This window comes from Trachemys scripta, chromosome 1 (assembly GCF_013100865.1).
Source record: "Trachemys scripta elegans isolate TJP31775 chromosome 1, CAS_Tse_1.0, whole genome shotgun sequence".
NCBI classification, from domain to species: Eukaryota; Metazoa; Chordata; order Testudines; family Emydidae; genus Trachemys; species Trachemys scripta.
In genome coordinates, this window is record NC_048298.1 from 207031208 (window position 1) to 207045328 (window position 14121).

The 14121-nt window shown below is 45.4% G+C and overlaps 1 protein-coding gene across 1 annotated transcript; it reads right to left on the reverse strand.

Annotated features, from left to right (window-relative positions):
• Positions 1 to 273: 273 nt before the first annotated feature.
• On the reverse strand, positions 274 to 3911 carry SAT1 (spermidine/spermine N1-acetyltransferase 1). Its single transcript, XM_034755177.1, has 6 exons — positions 3659 to 3911; positions 2976 to 3027; positions 2804 to 2887; positions 1382 to 1483; positions 1254 to 1294; positions 274 to 827 (listed from the first exon to the last, which is right to left on the reverse strand). Exons 1-6 carry the CDS (start codon positions 3722 to 3724, stop codon positions 657 to 659), a joined length of 516 nt encoding a protein of 171 aa, XP_034611068.1. The 5' UTR covers positions 3725 to 3911; the 3' UTR covers positions 274 to 656.
• Between the last annotated feature and the right edge of the window lie 10210 nt (positions 3912 to 14121).

Sequence of the window (14121 nt, forward strand, 5' to 3'; positions counted from 1 at the left end):
CACTCTAAGAGAAAAAGCTTAGATTCCATATTAGTTTTCCCTTGGTTTTGTTTTTCATTTGGGGGAAAAATGTTTTTTTAAAAAAGGAGCTACAAAATCCAAAATTGGAAGGGTGGACAGATACGTAGTCGCTGGAAGCTACATTAGTTGCAACAAAAACTCTGCTTTCAAGTCCTTGTGATGCTGATTGGCAGTGGAGTTATTTATTGCTGTAGGAAATAGTGACCAAATGAAAGCCACTTTACTTGTAAGAATTCAACCACACTACATTAATGCCATTAAAGTGAAAATACTATACTTTATTTTATAAAAGGAAATTAAAACAAAAACCCTGCCAGTGTGTACATTGTACACATTTGAATGACTCACAACAATGAAGTTTTATTCAATATACATTGAAAGATCACTAGCCCACACTGGTGAAGGATGATGTTTACAAGCAAATAAATTGGACTTCACAGATGTCACTTCCTGTAAAACTGATGTTTCAAGTCCAGATGACAACAGCAACAATTATACTACAATAGCACTGGTAATGGAGCTTTGGAATTAGTGTCCATGCTATTTATTCCACTACAAACTGTACAAAAAGCAAGGCAAGACTTTATTCAGAGTATGATTCAGGGATAAGATTTGTCATTTGCTGGAATAATTCCTCACTCTTCAGTTGCCATTTTCAACAGATGCTCTTTGTCGATTTTGAAGAGCCTCCATCCTTCCTCAGTGGACAGATCAGAAGCACCTCTTCTCTTGTAGAACCTGATAGAAGGTTCATTCCATTCTGCGACTACAAAGTGCATGCTGCTACAGCGGCATTTGAGAGCAACCTACAAACATATAACCAGTATATTTATTAGGTATATAGCAATCTTATTTGTTATGTACACAAATCTATCCTTCCACTCACTGTTGATAGGCAAGAGTCCCCAGCAATATGATTTATTTTGAAGTGGACACCACTACTAAAATGTCTGCAACTGTTTTAAATATAGTTTCCCCTCCTTTGTCCCTCATCTCCTTTGTGTCTATCACAATTCTGCATCTATGAAGAATCAGACAGATACTAAGCCACTAGTTAACGGAATCTGATAAGCCTGCCGCTATATGTCCATTTATCCACTTTACTACGGCCACTGAATCACTCACTTTCAAGTTCTGTTAAAGGGTAATATTAATTCAGACAACTGACAGACAGACTTGCTTCTCTGCTGTCTTGTGCTAAAAATCTAATGGCGAAAGAAAAAACTACTTACCTGACTCAGATTCTTCAGAATTTCTGATCCAATGCCAAGTCCTAAAAAGTCAAGAAATGTTAGTTGTAATTTTTAAAAAAAGCAAATACAATAAACAATACTTTTAAAAGCTATTCATTAAAACATACCTCTGAACTCAGGCATTACAAAGAAATCTTCAAGGTACAGCAGTTTTCCAATCCATGGGTCATAAGTGAAGTAGTACATGGCAAAACCCACAATAAGATGTCCTGTAACAAAGGATTATATTACATCAGCAAAAAAACCCTTATTTTTGAAAGGCAACAAGATTAGTACATTTCAGCTTACATGCATGTAACCTAAATACCTAGGTGTTCTTTCTGTACATGCAACTATTATTTATTAACTGTTATAAGCCTGATTTAAGAATGGAAGTTTGCAATAAGCATATTGAGGTGTAGGTAAAATAGAATTCTGATAGCTTGAGATCTGTGTTGTGGAATGAAGATTATCCTTCTGGTTCCTCAAAGGCAGTGTTTACAGTTATAGCGAACAATGAACAACTAAGGCTTTCTGCTACAGACACATTATACATACCCTACTGATTTATCAGTATGTCCACTTTGGATTATAAATTGGTTTACATTTTACACGGCAGTTCAGAATATGGTGGCAGTTAACTCAATTCTGCTTTCTTAAAAATCAGAACACAACACTAATAGTAGAATCTAAAACCACACACCTTTAAAGTCTGTCTTCCAATTAATATTTCTCAAAAATTGCTCAGTGGGAAAACCAGGAGTGCTCACAGGCAGCCATTAGTTAACATAATGGCATCTCCAGCACTGCCTCAACTGTGTTCCCACTGATAAAGTAGTAGTCTGTCTCCTTTATCCTGGGCACCATAAAGATATCTACTTTGGCCAACAGCTTTCCTTGTTTGCTTGAAACAACTCTATGGCTCACCCTGTAAGAGGAGCCAACCAGTCAGTGCAGAACTGGTACCCTCTTCCAACATCATCCCACTCAGTCCTAAAACTTGAGAATTCAAATCATGTTGTTAGCCATAATGCTTTGCACATACTCATACGAAGAGAGTGCATTCAGAATTTCTGATCTACCGTGTGTTTTTGGGTAAATGCTTGGGAATAGTACTTGTCCCTGTTAGACCTTACCTCATGTATCATGATCATCTACTTTATTGTGTAACGGATCTTTTAGTTACCTCCCCGCCCATCCATGTACACGGAAGGGCCATGTACATGGCGAAGCTAGAGACTGTAACCTGAAGATTGGGGACAAATTAAAGAAAAAATGTGATTCAACAGGATTACATTAAGGTAAATTAGGGTCAAACAAGAACAACCATTTAATGAAATGGAATTACAGTACATCATATATATTATACCTGGTCTCCAGGGTCTTCAGGATGGTTGATCACTTTAGAAAAACATAATGGTTCTTCTGTTTCAAACACTTTCTTCTTACCCAAATTCACAGCTGGAGCTTTATGTATAATCAGTAGCTTTAAATAATGTTACATACACCCTGCGCATTTCTGATTTTAAAAAAGCAGCAGGATGTCTTACCTTCAGCTGTCCACTGTTCTTCTGGCACTTCTGCAACAAGACAGTGGTAGAAAGGATGCTCACCAAAGCCATCTTCAAGCAGATCTATAAGATGACAATAAGCTGATATACATTATATATTAACTATAGTAGGACTATCATCAAAACAAACTCACAGCTGCTAATTCGTTACCTTTTTCAGTCAGGACTACTTGATCCTCCATATCCTCATATTTAGCTAATTCCTGAAAAAAAAATATAGGTAAACAAATATATTTCCATGTGTAGAGAAGACATTTCTTACCCAAGTGCTGTTTATACAAAGCAGCGCTGAGAGGAAACCACTTTCCCTCTGCAGAGAGTGAAGAGCAAGCAACCCATTGCAGGTGAAGTGAACACAAACAACTTGTTTTTGCCAAGTCAGGAGGGCAAAGGTGTCCTCCACACTCCAGCAAAGAAGGGCTGGGTGCTGGGCACACAAAACCACAGGAACAGGGAGTGGGGGGGGGGGGGGAAGAGAATTTCTATCCCCTGTGGCGCAACAGGTGCAAAGGTTCTGATTACAAGAACAACAGATTCTACTCCTCCTTCCTCCCCTCCCCCAAGTCTCCCCCACCCTCCTCCCCCAGTCTCCCCTCCCCCTCACCCTCTCCCCAGTCTCCTTCCTCCTCCAGTCTCTCCCCATCTTCCCCTCCCCCACACACTCCTCTCCCCTCCCCCCAGCCTCCCCCACCTTCCTCCCCTCACACACGCCCCTCCCCTCCCCTCAGTCTCCCCCTCCTCCTTCCTCCCCTCCCCCCAGCCTCCCCCACCTTCCTCCCCTCCCCTCACACACTCCCCTCCCCTCCCCGCCTTCCCCCGCGCGCAGCCTGTTACCTTGATGAGGCGCAGCAGATCGGGGCAGTCCTCGGGCCGCGCGCTGCGGATGCGGAACGGGGCCATTTTCGGCGGCGCTTCCCCCTGCGGCCCCCCCGGCTGGCGAGTCCCCGGTACGTGAACAGGAGCAGCAGCAGCTTGTTCATTCGTGTCCCCGGCGCGGCGGCTCAGTCAGGCTCCGAGCATGGCGCGGCGGCGGCGACTACGGCCCAACTGCGCACTCCCGACTCCGCGCTGTGTGGAGGCGGCCGCTCGGGCGGCCCTCATTTATCGGCAACAGGCCCCGCCTCCTCCGTCCCCTCCGCCAATGGCCCCTCCCCCGGACAGGCCGTCAGCCAATCACAGCGCTCCCGACCCGAGCATTACCTCACTCGTCCAGAAACTGCGGGCGCGGCGCGTGCATCATGCCAGTGTGAAGCCGGAGGGCGCGGCCGGCAGCGCCCCCTGGCAGTGACACCCCAAACAACAGGGATTGCCACGGGGCGTGGGGACGCTAACTAACTGCTGCTCACCTGCATGGCACACACCCACTTTGCCCTCTTCGGGCTTAGCAGCACAGCAGGGCTACAGATCTCCCCTCTGGCACCCAAAGCATAGGCTCCTCGGCACTGCGGGAGAATCTCTGCTAGCTGCTCTTAACAGTGTTGGGTCTCTGACACATTTGAGCAAGTCTGACACCCCACCTCCCATCGAGCACAGAGCAGCAGTCCACAGACTATAGTGGCCAGTAAATTCTGCACAGTGCTCTCACTTTTATACAGCCTCATCCCACAGGACCACAAATCCCAGGGCACAATCTATGGCCTGGGCTCCACTGACAGGGAGGGAAGGGACCCCAGGGCAGGGCCGGCTCCAGCTTTTCTGCTGCCCCAAGCGCAAAAAAACCAACCAAACAAAAAAGATCGGAGGCACTTCGGCGGCAGCTCAATGGCGCCGCTTGATTCGGCGGCAGCAATTCGGCGGCAGGTCCTTCGATCCCTCTCTTCCTCTTCGGCGGCAGCTCAAAGAGGCTTTAAATCCCCAGGCCCTTTAAATCAAGATTTAAAGGGTCCCGGGCAGCGGCTGAGGTAGCGGCAGCCGGAGCCCCGGGCCCTTTAAATCACTGCCAGAGCCCCGCTGACGGAGCCCCGGAGCTGAACCCCTGGGTCTTCTAGCCGCCGCTAGCGCAGCGGAGCCCCGGACCCTTTAAATCACCACCGGCATCCCGCTGCCAGAGCCCCAGGGCAGCAGTGGTGGCCCAGGGCTCTGGTGGTGATTTAAAGGGCCCAGGGCTTCAGATGCTACGGAGAGCATCTTTAAATCACCACTGGTGCCCCAGGATTTAAAGGGCCCACAGATTTAAAGGCCCCACCCCCTTCCGGTTGAGGCCCCGCCCCCTGCGCAGGACTCCAGCATACCTGTAAGTCCTTTAAGTTACTTTCACCCCTGGGTGTCCCATGTGTCATAAAAAGGTGTGTTTTCCCCATATCCTCTCCTCAAAGTTAAGAGTACTGTTCAGGCATGAACTACAAAATAAATAAATAAAATCCTTGCAGGATCCCTTTTAAACAGTGGCACAGAAATGAATTTGGTTCAGGGAGTTTATGGCATCACTAAAACTATTTGTATTGATATAATATCCTCACCTGCACCCAAATATGTGAATTTTCCCTAAATCTGGTATGAATTTGGGTTCCTCAGAGCTAGGAGTTAATTGAACAAACTCTGTTGTTAGGATATAGATATTCAGGCCTGTCTGTAAAGGCCTATACTTTAAGAATTTACGTGTATTCTTATCACGTAGCTAGTTATAGAGGTATAAAAGAGAGAATTAAAATCACTGTCTGTGTAACGGCCTTCTCGTACTGTGACAGTCTGAGGCTCTGTTCTTAGGCTAAGTAAGGCCTTTGGCTAAACAGCAGAGGCAGCCATAAGCTGATTCCTGAACGGTCACATCCTCACATTCCAAACTAGTCACATTAAAAGAAGGTGCTATTGGGCTGTTAGGAATACAATCCTGTCCTGATATTCCTATCACCTCCAGAGAAAGGGAAGAGCCTAGAAGATGTAAAAGGAAACTTAGTGTGATAGCATCCTGTCTGGCAAGAACTCAATTATCAATAGCTGGGATGTGAAATCCTTGCTTCTGTATTGTTTTGTATGTTTATTTGCATGGTCTCTGTCTGGTTCTGTAATTGTTTCTGTCTGCTGTATAATTAGTTTTGTTAGGTGTAAACCAATTAAGGTGGTTAAATACCCATGTTACAGCATGTTAGGATTGGTTAGTTAAATTTCAGTAAAATGATTGGTTACGGTATAGCTAAGCAGAACTCAAGTTTTACTATATAGTCTGCAGTCAATCAGGAAGTGTGTGGGGGGGAATGGGAACAGGGAATGGGGGTGGGGGAATTGGAATCATGTTTCGCTAAGAGGGGGGGAATGGGAACAGGGACACGGGCAAGGCTCTGTGGTGTCAGAGCTGAGAAGGGGGACACTGAGGAAGGAAACTGGAATCATGCTTGCTGGAACTTCACCCCAATAAACATTTAATTGTTTGTGCCTTTGGACTTTGGGTATTGTTGCTCTCTGTTCATGCGAGAAGGACCAGGGAAGTGAGAGGGTGAAGGAATAAGCCCCCTAACATCTGTTTTTTCTCTTTCTTCCTAAGGGAGATTTCATGGACCCCCATTTGACCTCCTCTTTTATTCACCAAAGGCTCTGTGGTTAAAACAAACAGAATGGGGAAGAGTGAGAACACAGGGTAGTCCTTTCTCAACCCACTGTCTAAGTTGAATTGCCATGAAGGTAAATAATTTCTGAGCATCAGTGTGTATGGCTCTATAGTATTTTAATCCAATTTATGACTCTTCTCAAATCAGTAGAGTGGCATAGAGGAAAACCCTTTTGATCATATCAAAGGTCTTGTCGGGATTGGCTGCAAAGGCCTCTTTGGGTTCCTGTAGCGGAGTGGTCACCCCGCTCATGCCCTGAAGGGCTTAAAACAGCCCTGGGAGAGGGCTGGGGCGGGGAAAAAGCTAGGCTGATTGGGAGAAACCAGCCACAGGTGGGGCCACGCCCGGCCCTATAAGAGGGCTGAGGGTCAGAGACTAGAAAAAGGACATTCTCTCGCTAGCTTTTTGAGAGAGAAGGACCTGGCTGCCTGGGAGCTGAGAAGGGTGCCTAGGGTGGAGCAGTGCTGGGGGAAGGCTGAGGGAGCTGGGGAGCTCTAGCCTAGCAAAACCCCAGGCTGCAGGCCTAGTTAAGGGCCTATGAAAGGGTTCTGGGGCTGCAGAGAGGCAGCCCAGAGATAGGCAGCAGGTCCTAACCCCCCTTGCCGATGATGAGTGGTTTACAGACTGCAGTCTGCCCCAGTAAGCGGGGGCTAGATGGAGACTGGCAGTAGCCACTGAGGCAAGATGGGGATAGAGGGTTGGGGGTTCCCCTGGGAGGGGAGATCCAGAGACAGTGGGTTGCTGCTGGGGACAGAACCTTGAAGTAGAGGGGCATCGGGGTCTGGGAGGGACATGGGGGCCAGTGGCGGCTGAGCCACTGGCCTCCAGAGGGCGCTCTGGGCTGGAAAGAGCTAATTCCCGAGACGACCAGCAGAAGGTGCTGCGCTGATGAGTTGTTGCCCCGCGACAGTTCCCGTCTGACACTAGCTTTTGAATAACAGCACCGTCTTGGTATTATCAACTACATAATCTCTTCCTTTGACAGGAAATAATTATGTGATTATGAGAGTTTATAGTCTCTCTTCTAAGATTTTTATTAGCAGCTTGCAGTCACAGTTAATTAGAGTCACAGGTCTATAACTCCAACATGAAGTAGAAATTCTACCAGAATTTTAACTTAGCATTGCAGAAACACTGTTTACAGTTTGAGGAAGGTGCTCCGATAAAAAAACAACAATCATTGAGGTCCTGTCTATACTGGCAAGTTTCTGCACAGTAAAGCAGCTTTCTGTGGTGTAACTCCAGAGGTGTATGCACTGCCAAGCCAATTAGTGTGCAGAAACTGCACAGTTGCAGCACTGTAAAAAAACAGAACAAAAATCACCCTGATGAAAAGCATACAGCTTTCTGCGCCGGGGGTACGGCGCCGCAGTGCCAGTGTAGACACCCTGGTCAATTACAGCACTGTGATTGGCCTCCGGGAGGTGTCTCACAATGCCTGTCCTTGCCTCGCTGGTAATCAGTTTGAACTCTACTGCCTTGCCCTCAGGTGACCAACCATCATTCCCACCCCGTAAATTCCTTTTGGAATTTTGAAAGTCCCCTTCCTGTTTGCTCGGTGATGCGTGCAGTGGTCTCAGTGCATCTTTCCAGGTGGCAGTTAAGTATTTGATTATTTTCACAAATCACCTAGTGTGAATGCAAACAATGGGTAAAAAAAGGTTGAAAATCAACCTACAAGTGCAAACAAGGCTTCTGATATATTTTTTTTTTACCCATATTTTTGTGTGCACAACTGATGTATCTTTGGCTCCAATGAGATACTTAAATCAATGGGAATTGTCAGAGCTCAGCATCTTTCAGACACAGGTCCTTTAGCAGTTTAAATAACTTATTTGAAATGTGTACAGGAGCTTAAGGGTGGGATCCACTAAGGGACTTAGCCAGTACGCCGCTGTGTGTCATATGTCTAGAGAATCACAGGAACAAAACTGTGATCTACAAAGCCTGAGTTAGGCTCCTGTATAGTACAATGAATAGGGAGACACAGGTGCCTAAGAATGCGGTCCCCAAAAGCCAGCATGTTAGATGGGGAGCCATATGTGCTCCAGGGCTAGAACATGGAAAAAAATTAGTGGGTGCTTAGCACCCACTGGCAGCCATTCCCTCCCAGCACCTCCTGCCCGCAGGCAGCCCCACTGATCAACTTCTCCCCCTCCCTCCCAGTGCCTCCCACCCACAACAATCAGCTGTTTTGCAGTCATGCGGGAGGCTCTTGGAGGAAGGGGGAGAAGCGGGGACAGGGCATGCTCAGGGGAGGGAGCGGAACTGGGCAGGAAGGGGTGGGGCAGGGATGGGTACTTGGGAGAAAGAGTGTGAGTAAATTCTGAATGGAACCCAATCCAGCTCAGAGGTTGCCTTCTAGATTAGGCCCTGCACATGATATAGGTCAGGGGTCGGCAATCTTTCAGAAGTGGTGTGCCGAGTCTTCATTTATTCAGTCTAATTTAAGGTTTCACGTGCCAGTAATACATTTTAACATTTTTAGAAGGTCTCTTTCTATAAGTCTATAATATATAACTAAACTATTGTTGTATGTAAATTAAATAAGGTTTTTAAAATGTTTAAGAAGTTTCATTTAAAATTAAATTAAAATGCAGAGCCCCCTGGACTGGTGGCCACGACCCGGACAGTGTGAGTGCCGCTGAAAATCAGCTTGCGTGCCGCCTTTAGCACGCGTGCCATAGGTTGCCTACCCCTGATATAGGTGGTCAAACACCTGTCTTCTCCCAGTTGTGATTCACTCTGGGTCTCAATAAGCGGGAGATAGGTGTTTGGACACCTAGAGGATGGAGGCAGTGTGGATGCTCAGAGGCAGAAACTTAGGCACTGAGAAAGCTTTTATCCTGACAACTTAGGCTTTGTGTTTAGACACTACAGGGTTCAGTGGAAGTTTTGTGGCTAGTAGTGGAGCCAAAACTGGGTGCCTAAGTTTGGGGTGTAGGCACATGACTACCTTTGTGGATCCCACTGCAACTGTCTAAGCCCTGCCTGCAAATTAATTGGTGTTTTCGTGTTCTAAGATGAAGAAATATTTTTCTTAGACCCCAACCATGCTGATCACAATTATGCTCTAGCCTCCAGCAGATTTCTAAGAGTCTTTCAATACAGTAACTCCTCACTTAAAGTCATCCCGGTTAATGTTGTTTCGTTGCTGATCAATTAGGGAACATGCTCGTTTAAAGTTGCGCAGTGCACTGGATTTATAACGTTGTTTGGTAGCTGCCTGCTTTGTTCACTGCTTGCAGGAAGAGCAGCCCGTTGGAGCTACCTGGTGGGGGCTTGGAACCAGGGTGGACCGGCAGCCCCCCCATCAGCTCCCAACTCCCCTAAGTTCCCTTAACAACAATGTGTTAAACCTTGAGGGCTCAACCAAGTGCTAGTTCATCATTTAGCAGTAAGACATTTCCTGGGAAATATTCCACCCCCTTCCACCCTCTGACTCCACCACCTCAACCAAGCTTCACAATCATCATTGCTGTGTACACTATTAAATTGTTTGCTTAAAACTTATACTGTGTGTGTGTGTATGTGTGTGTGTGTGTATATATATATATAATTATATATATATAATTTCCTTGGAACCTAATCCCCCCTATTTACATTAATTCTTATGGGGAAATTGGATTAGCTTAACATCGTTTCGCTTAAAGTAGCATTTTTCAGGAACATAACTGTAACGTTAAGCAAGGAGTTACTGTAAGTTTGGAATTGAGTGTGGACAGACCATGTTTCAGTCTTCTATGGACATTATTAGTATTGTCAACCCAAAATGTTCAAAAATCTTGAGTCAGCTCCCTCCCCCCACAAATCATGAGACTATCTTAAAAATCCTGAGACTTAAAAAAAAAAAAAAAATGCTGGGTTGACTCCTGGTTTGCGCCTTCACAGTGCCTTCACCTGGTTCATGTTTTCAAGTTCTTCTCTGCAACCATGAGGGAAGATACTTTTCTTTTTTAAAAATGAAAGCTGAGATTCCCATGCAATCTCTTGGAGCTTTAAGAAGACAAAAACCCAAATTTGTGAGATTTGTGCTAAAATAACAAGAGTTGGCAATAGTGGTCAATAACTGTTTGAAAACATTTCAAACATGTTTACAGGGTCTAGTAAGGTCAGGGCCTTAGTCTAGTCAGACAGGAAGTGACTCTTCATGAGTAAGAAGGAAATAAAGAGAGAAGAAGAGTGAGAGATTAATGAAAGGAATTGCTGTTGAAATATATAAACAATTTAGTATCCCTGCTTTTACTACTTACTGAAATATATAATACCCTCTTCTCTTATAGCTTCTCATGTAATCCTGATTACATCTGTGTTAAAGCTCTAAACAAGACATATATTTATTTGATCACCTCCTCCTCCACAAAAATCCCAAGTGTCACTGATATTTTAAATGAACAATTTAAAATCATGGAATCTATGATTCTCATGACAGCATTGGCAAACATCTATCCTTATAGTTCTGATACATAAGTTTCTCAGAGTTGTTTATATTGTCTATGTAGCCATGAAAGTGAGATGGCTTTGTTTCTTTGTACTGCATCCTTAAATTTCTTAACAGTCAACCTGTGGGGGGAGATTTTTTTTCTTAGCGCTCAGTAGAGTCTGTCATTGCACCTTGTGCTCTCTCATGCAGTTTTTATCTTTGTTCATTTTCATTTGCTGTTTTCAATACATTCAGTTGGAATGATCTTTATTTTATATTTGTTTGCTCTATGTGTATGGAAAACCATAAATTTGTTAATCTTATCCACCAATGTATTGCTCCATGAACCTAGCTACAACAAATATTAATTTGTTTTTATGGATTAAAAATTTTCTCAGGAAACCTGCACTGGATTTAATAACATTGTTATAATGCTGCCAAGTGCTAGATTAAATAAAAGGGGAAAATATACTCGACAATCCACTAACATGTCTCAGTTAGACAACTGTTAATCCTCCCTAAGTATTTATCGTGGGAAAGGACCTTTGGAAAAGAATTCAAACAGAAGATTGGTGAAAACAAATATCCTTCTGTTTCCAGATGGAGTGAGGAGTGCAATTGAAGCAAACCCTGATTTTAAGTGAAATGGTGAGATTGTGGTTCAATTATACATACATGTATCTATTTCCTTCTCAAAACTCTATGGAATTAAAAAAGATTAACAAATCCCCAGTTATCAAAAGTTGCTGATATTTGTAAAACAAGCGATGAAAAACCCTGGACTCCATGATTTTCACATTAGCAATGACAAACATCCACCCATAATGATACATGGTTGCATCGTATATTCTCCTTCAGTTGTTTATAAGTCATCTGTGGCTTTGATACCCATGGATGCAATGCCACCAAATCTCTTGAGATTTTGGAGGCATGCCTCAGAAGCTGGGCCGGTGCTACCACTAGGCGAACTAGGCAGTGGCCTAGGGCGGCAAGTGGTTGGGGGCGCCCGGGCCTTCCTCAGGCATAGGCAGCTGGGTAGGCACCTGAAAATTTGGGGCACAACTGGGTCTTAGTGTCCACCCCCCTGGTTTTCCTATCCCTGTTCTGACCCTTCCTGCAGGCTCTGAGTCTTTCTGGGCAGGGGATCTAACAGTTAAAAGAAAAAAAGTCTCCAGCCTGCCAGACCTATTAGCACAACACTGAAACTGTTAAAGAGCCATTTAACAGGCATTTGCCAACCCCCAGGTATCTACTGTCAGTTTCTGAATGTACTGATAAAAACATCCGAAGAAGTGAGGTTTTTACTCACGAAAGTTTATGCCCAAATAAATCTGTTAGTCTTTAAGGTGCCACCAGACTCCTTGTTGTTTTTGATAAAAACAGTTGTGCATGACTGTAATATTTACTCAGAACATGTCAGTCTACAGGACCTTAGTTTAAAATCTGCTTTAAAAATATTTCATTAGTGAGTTGGTGAAGATTATAAAATCACATCTCTAAAAAAATCCTTGCATAGATTTTTAGATGCACAATCATCTGTAGCCTTAAATGCTTGGATGTTCAGACATATATTTTTTTAAATAAATTCTTCAAAAGACCACCCTTATCTAAAATACACATTTTAATTACTATAGAAAAAAACTTACTTCCAAAGTCTTCCTGTCCTTTCTGTCCATCCATTTCTCCGTTCATCTCTTCCCCGTTCCCCCCATTGAAGGAAGCAACAGCCCTTTGCTTCCAGATAGCTGGACATAGAGTTTCCCTTTCTTTACTTCTAACTATCTGATGAACTAGTTTTATGCAAAATCAGTACCTTAGTAAGATATAAAATCCTTTGTTATGCCTAAAATCTTTGGAAACATATTTTTTAAAGTTGGTGAAATTTCATAAACATGTGTATTGTTATGGAGATCACACACAGTAAATTAGTGTTCCCTTTTTCTAAAAGCAATGAACATTGTTATGAACACACTAAACCTCTGTGACTGATTAATTTAAAATAATGTCTGTTTCAGTGACTTAAATATGTAGTAATCTGGAACGATTACTTTATGAAGGCTTAAGAGTACATTTAAAATATAAAATCAGCTTAGAAATACTGATTAATAAAATGTAAAACAGAGAAGAGCTGCATCATGTATTCCATAATATTTAATGTTGTATTCAGTAAGACAGCTGACTCACCCTCACTACAAAGTTTTTGCAAATAAATGTCTGACAAACTTCGGAACATATCAAAAAACCTGTGACTGACATTTTTTATTCCCAAGTTTAGTGCTTTTAATTAGGTACTTTCTGCATGTGACTGTGACTCTCCGCCACCGTGAGGCGGGCTGGGCGTCTTGTTATTCTTTCTGCCTTGTCCCTCCGCCTCCACCCCCGCCGGGCTGCAATCTCAGGCTGCCGTCGGGCTTAGGCGCACCAGTTTAATAATACTACATAGGGCCTCATAAATCCTAAGGATGGCCCTGGGGGCGCCAAAAAGTGGTGCCCTAGCTTGGCAGGGAGGAGCCGCCTTCCGGAGGCATGGGAGAGCCAGAGCATAGGCTTGCAGGGGCAGCGAGCCCCAGCCATGGAGAAGCTGGTGCGGCGCAGGGGGGCAGGAGCCTTGCAAAGGCGGCAGTGCCACTAGCGGGGAGCAGCCGCGTCCCCCGCCCCTCCTGCCCAAGCTGCAGCAGATGCATGCGGGCAGAGGCCCACGTGCGCCCCCCAGGCCACACTCGGGCTCTGCGGCTCCCGGGCATGTGATCCGCCACTGGGGCACGGGGCCCTGAGCCTGCTCCAGGAGGGGCAGCGGTGGAGGCTCACACTCCCAGGAGCCGCAGAGCCTCAGCGCGGTGAGGGGGAAACTGGGGGGGAACACGGGGGCCTCTGCCCACATGCATCTGCTGCAGGAGCCCCCAGAAGGCAGCTCCTCCCCGCCGAGCTGCTGCAGCAGCCCAAACCTGGCAAAGCCAGTGAGTGGACTCGGGGTGGGGGCTGCCAGCGTGGGGTGGGGAGGGCTCACGGGAGGACTGTGCACCCTCCAGGGGAGTTCAGGGGGCGGGAGGGGAGAACCTGGTCTGGGGAGCAGCCCCTGGGCACAGCTGGCCCCTGGGCAGGGTGGCCTCTGAGGTCTATAAAAGCTCATTGAGATTTGCCCCTCAATGAACCGATGTGCGGGGGGGGGGGGGGGGGGGGCAAGGGGGAGGTTTCTCCTAGGGCGCAAAATATCCTTGCACCGGCCCTGCTCAGAAGGTTCAACAACCCTGCCTGAGTCTTAAATAAAACAAAAGGGGGGAGGTGCGCGTGGGAAACAGGCGGTTGGAAGGACAGGGCGGTTACAAATC

Coding starts and splice junctions, on each gene's coding strand:
- SAT1 (XM_034755177.1), bottom strand. CDS start 3,724: ATGGCCCCGTTCCGCATCCGCAGCGCGCGGCCCGAGGACTGCCCCGAT. Junction 2,888..2,975: donor AGTAGTCCTGACTGAAAAAG/GTAACGAATTAG, acceptor GTCATCTTATAG/ATCTGCTTGAAGATGGCTTT. Junction 828..1,253: donor TTCTGAAGAATCTGAGTCAG/GTAAGTAGTTTT, acceptor ATATGTTTGTAG/GTTGCTCTCAAATGCCGCTG.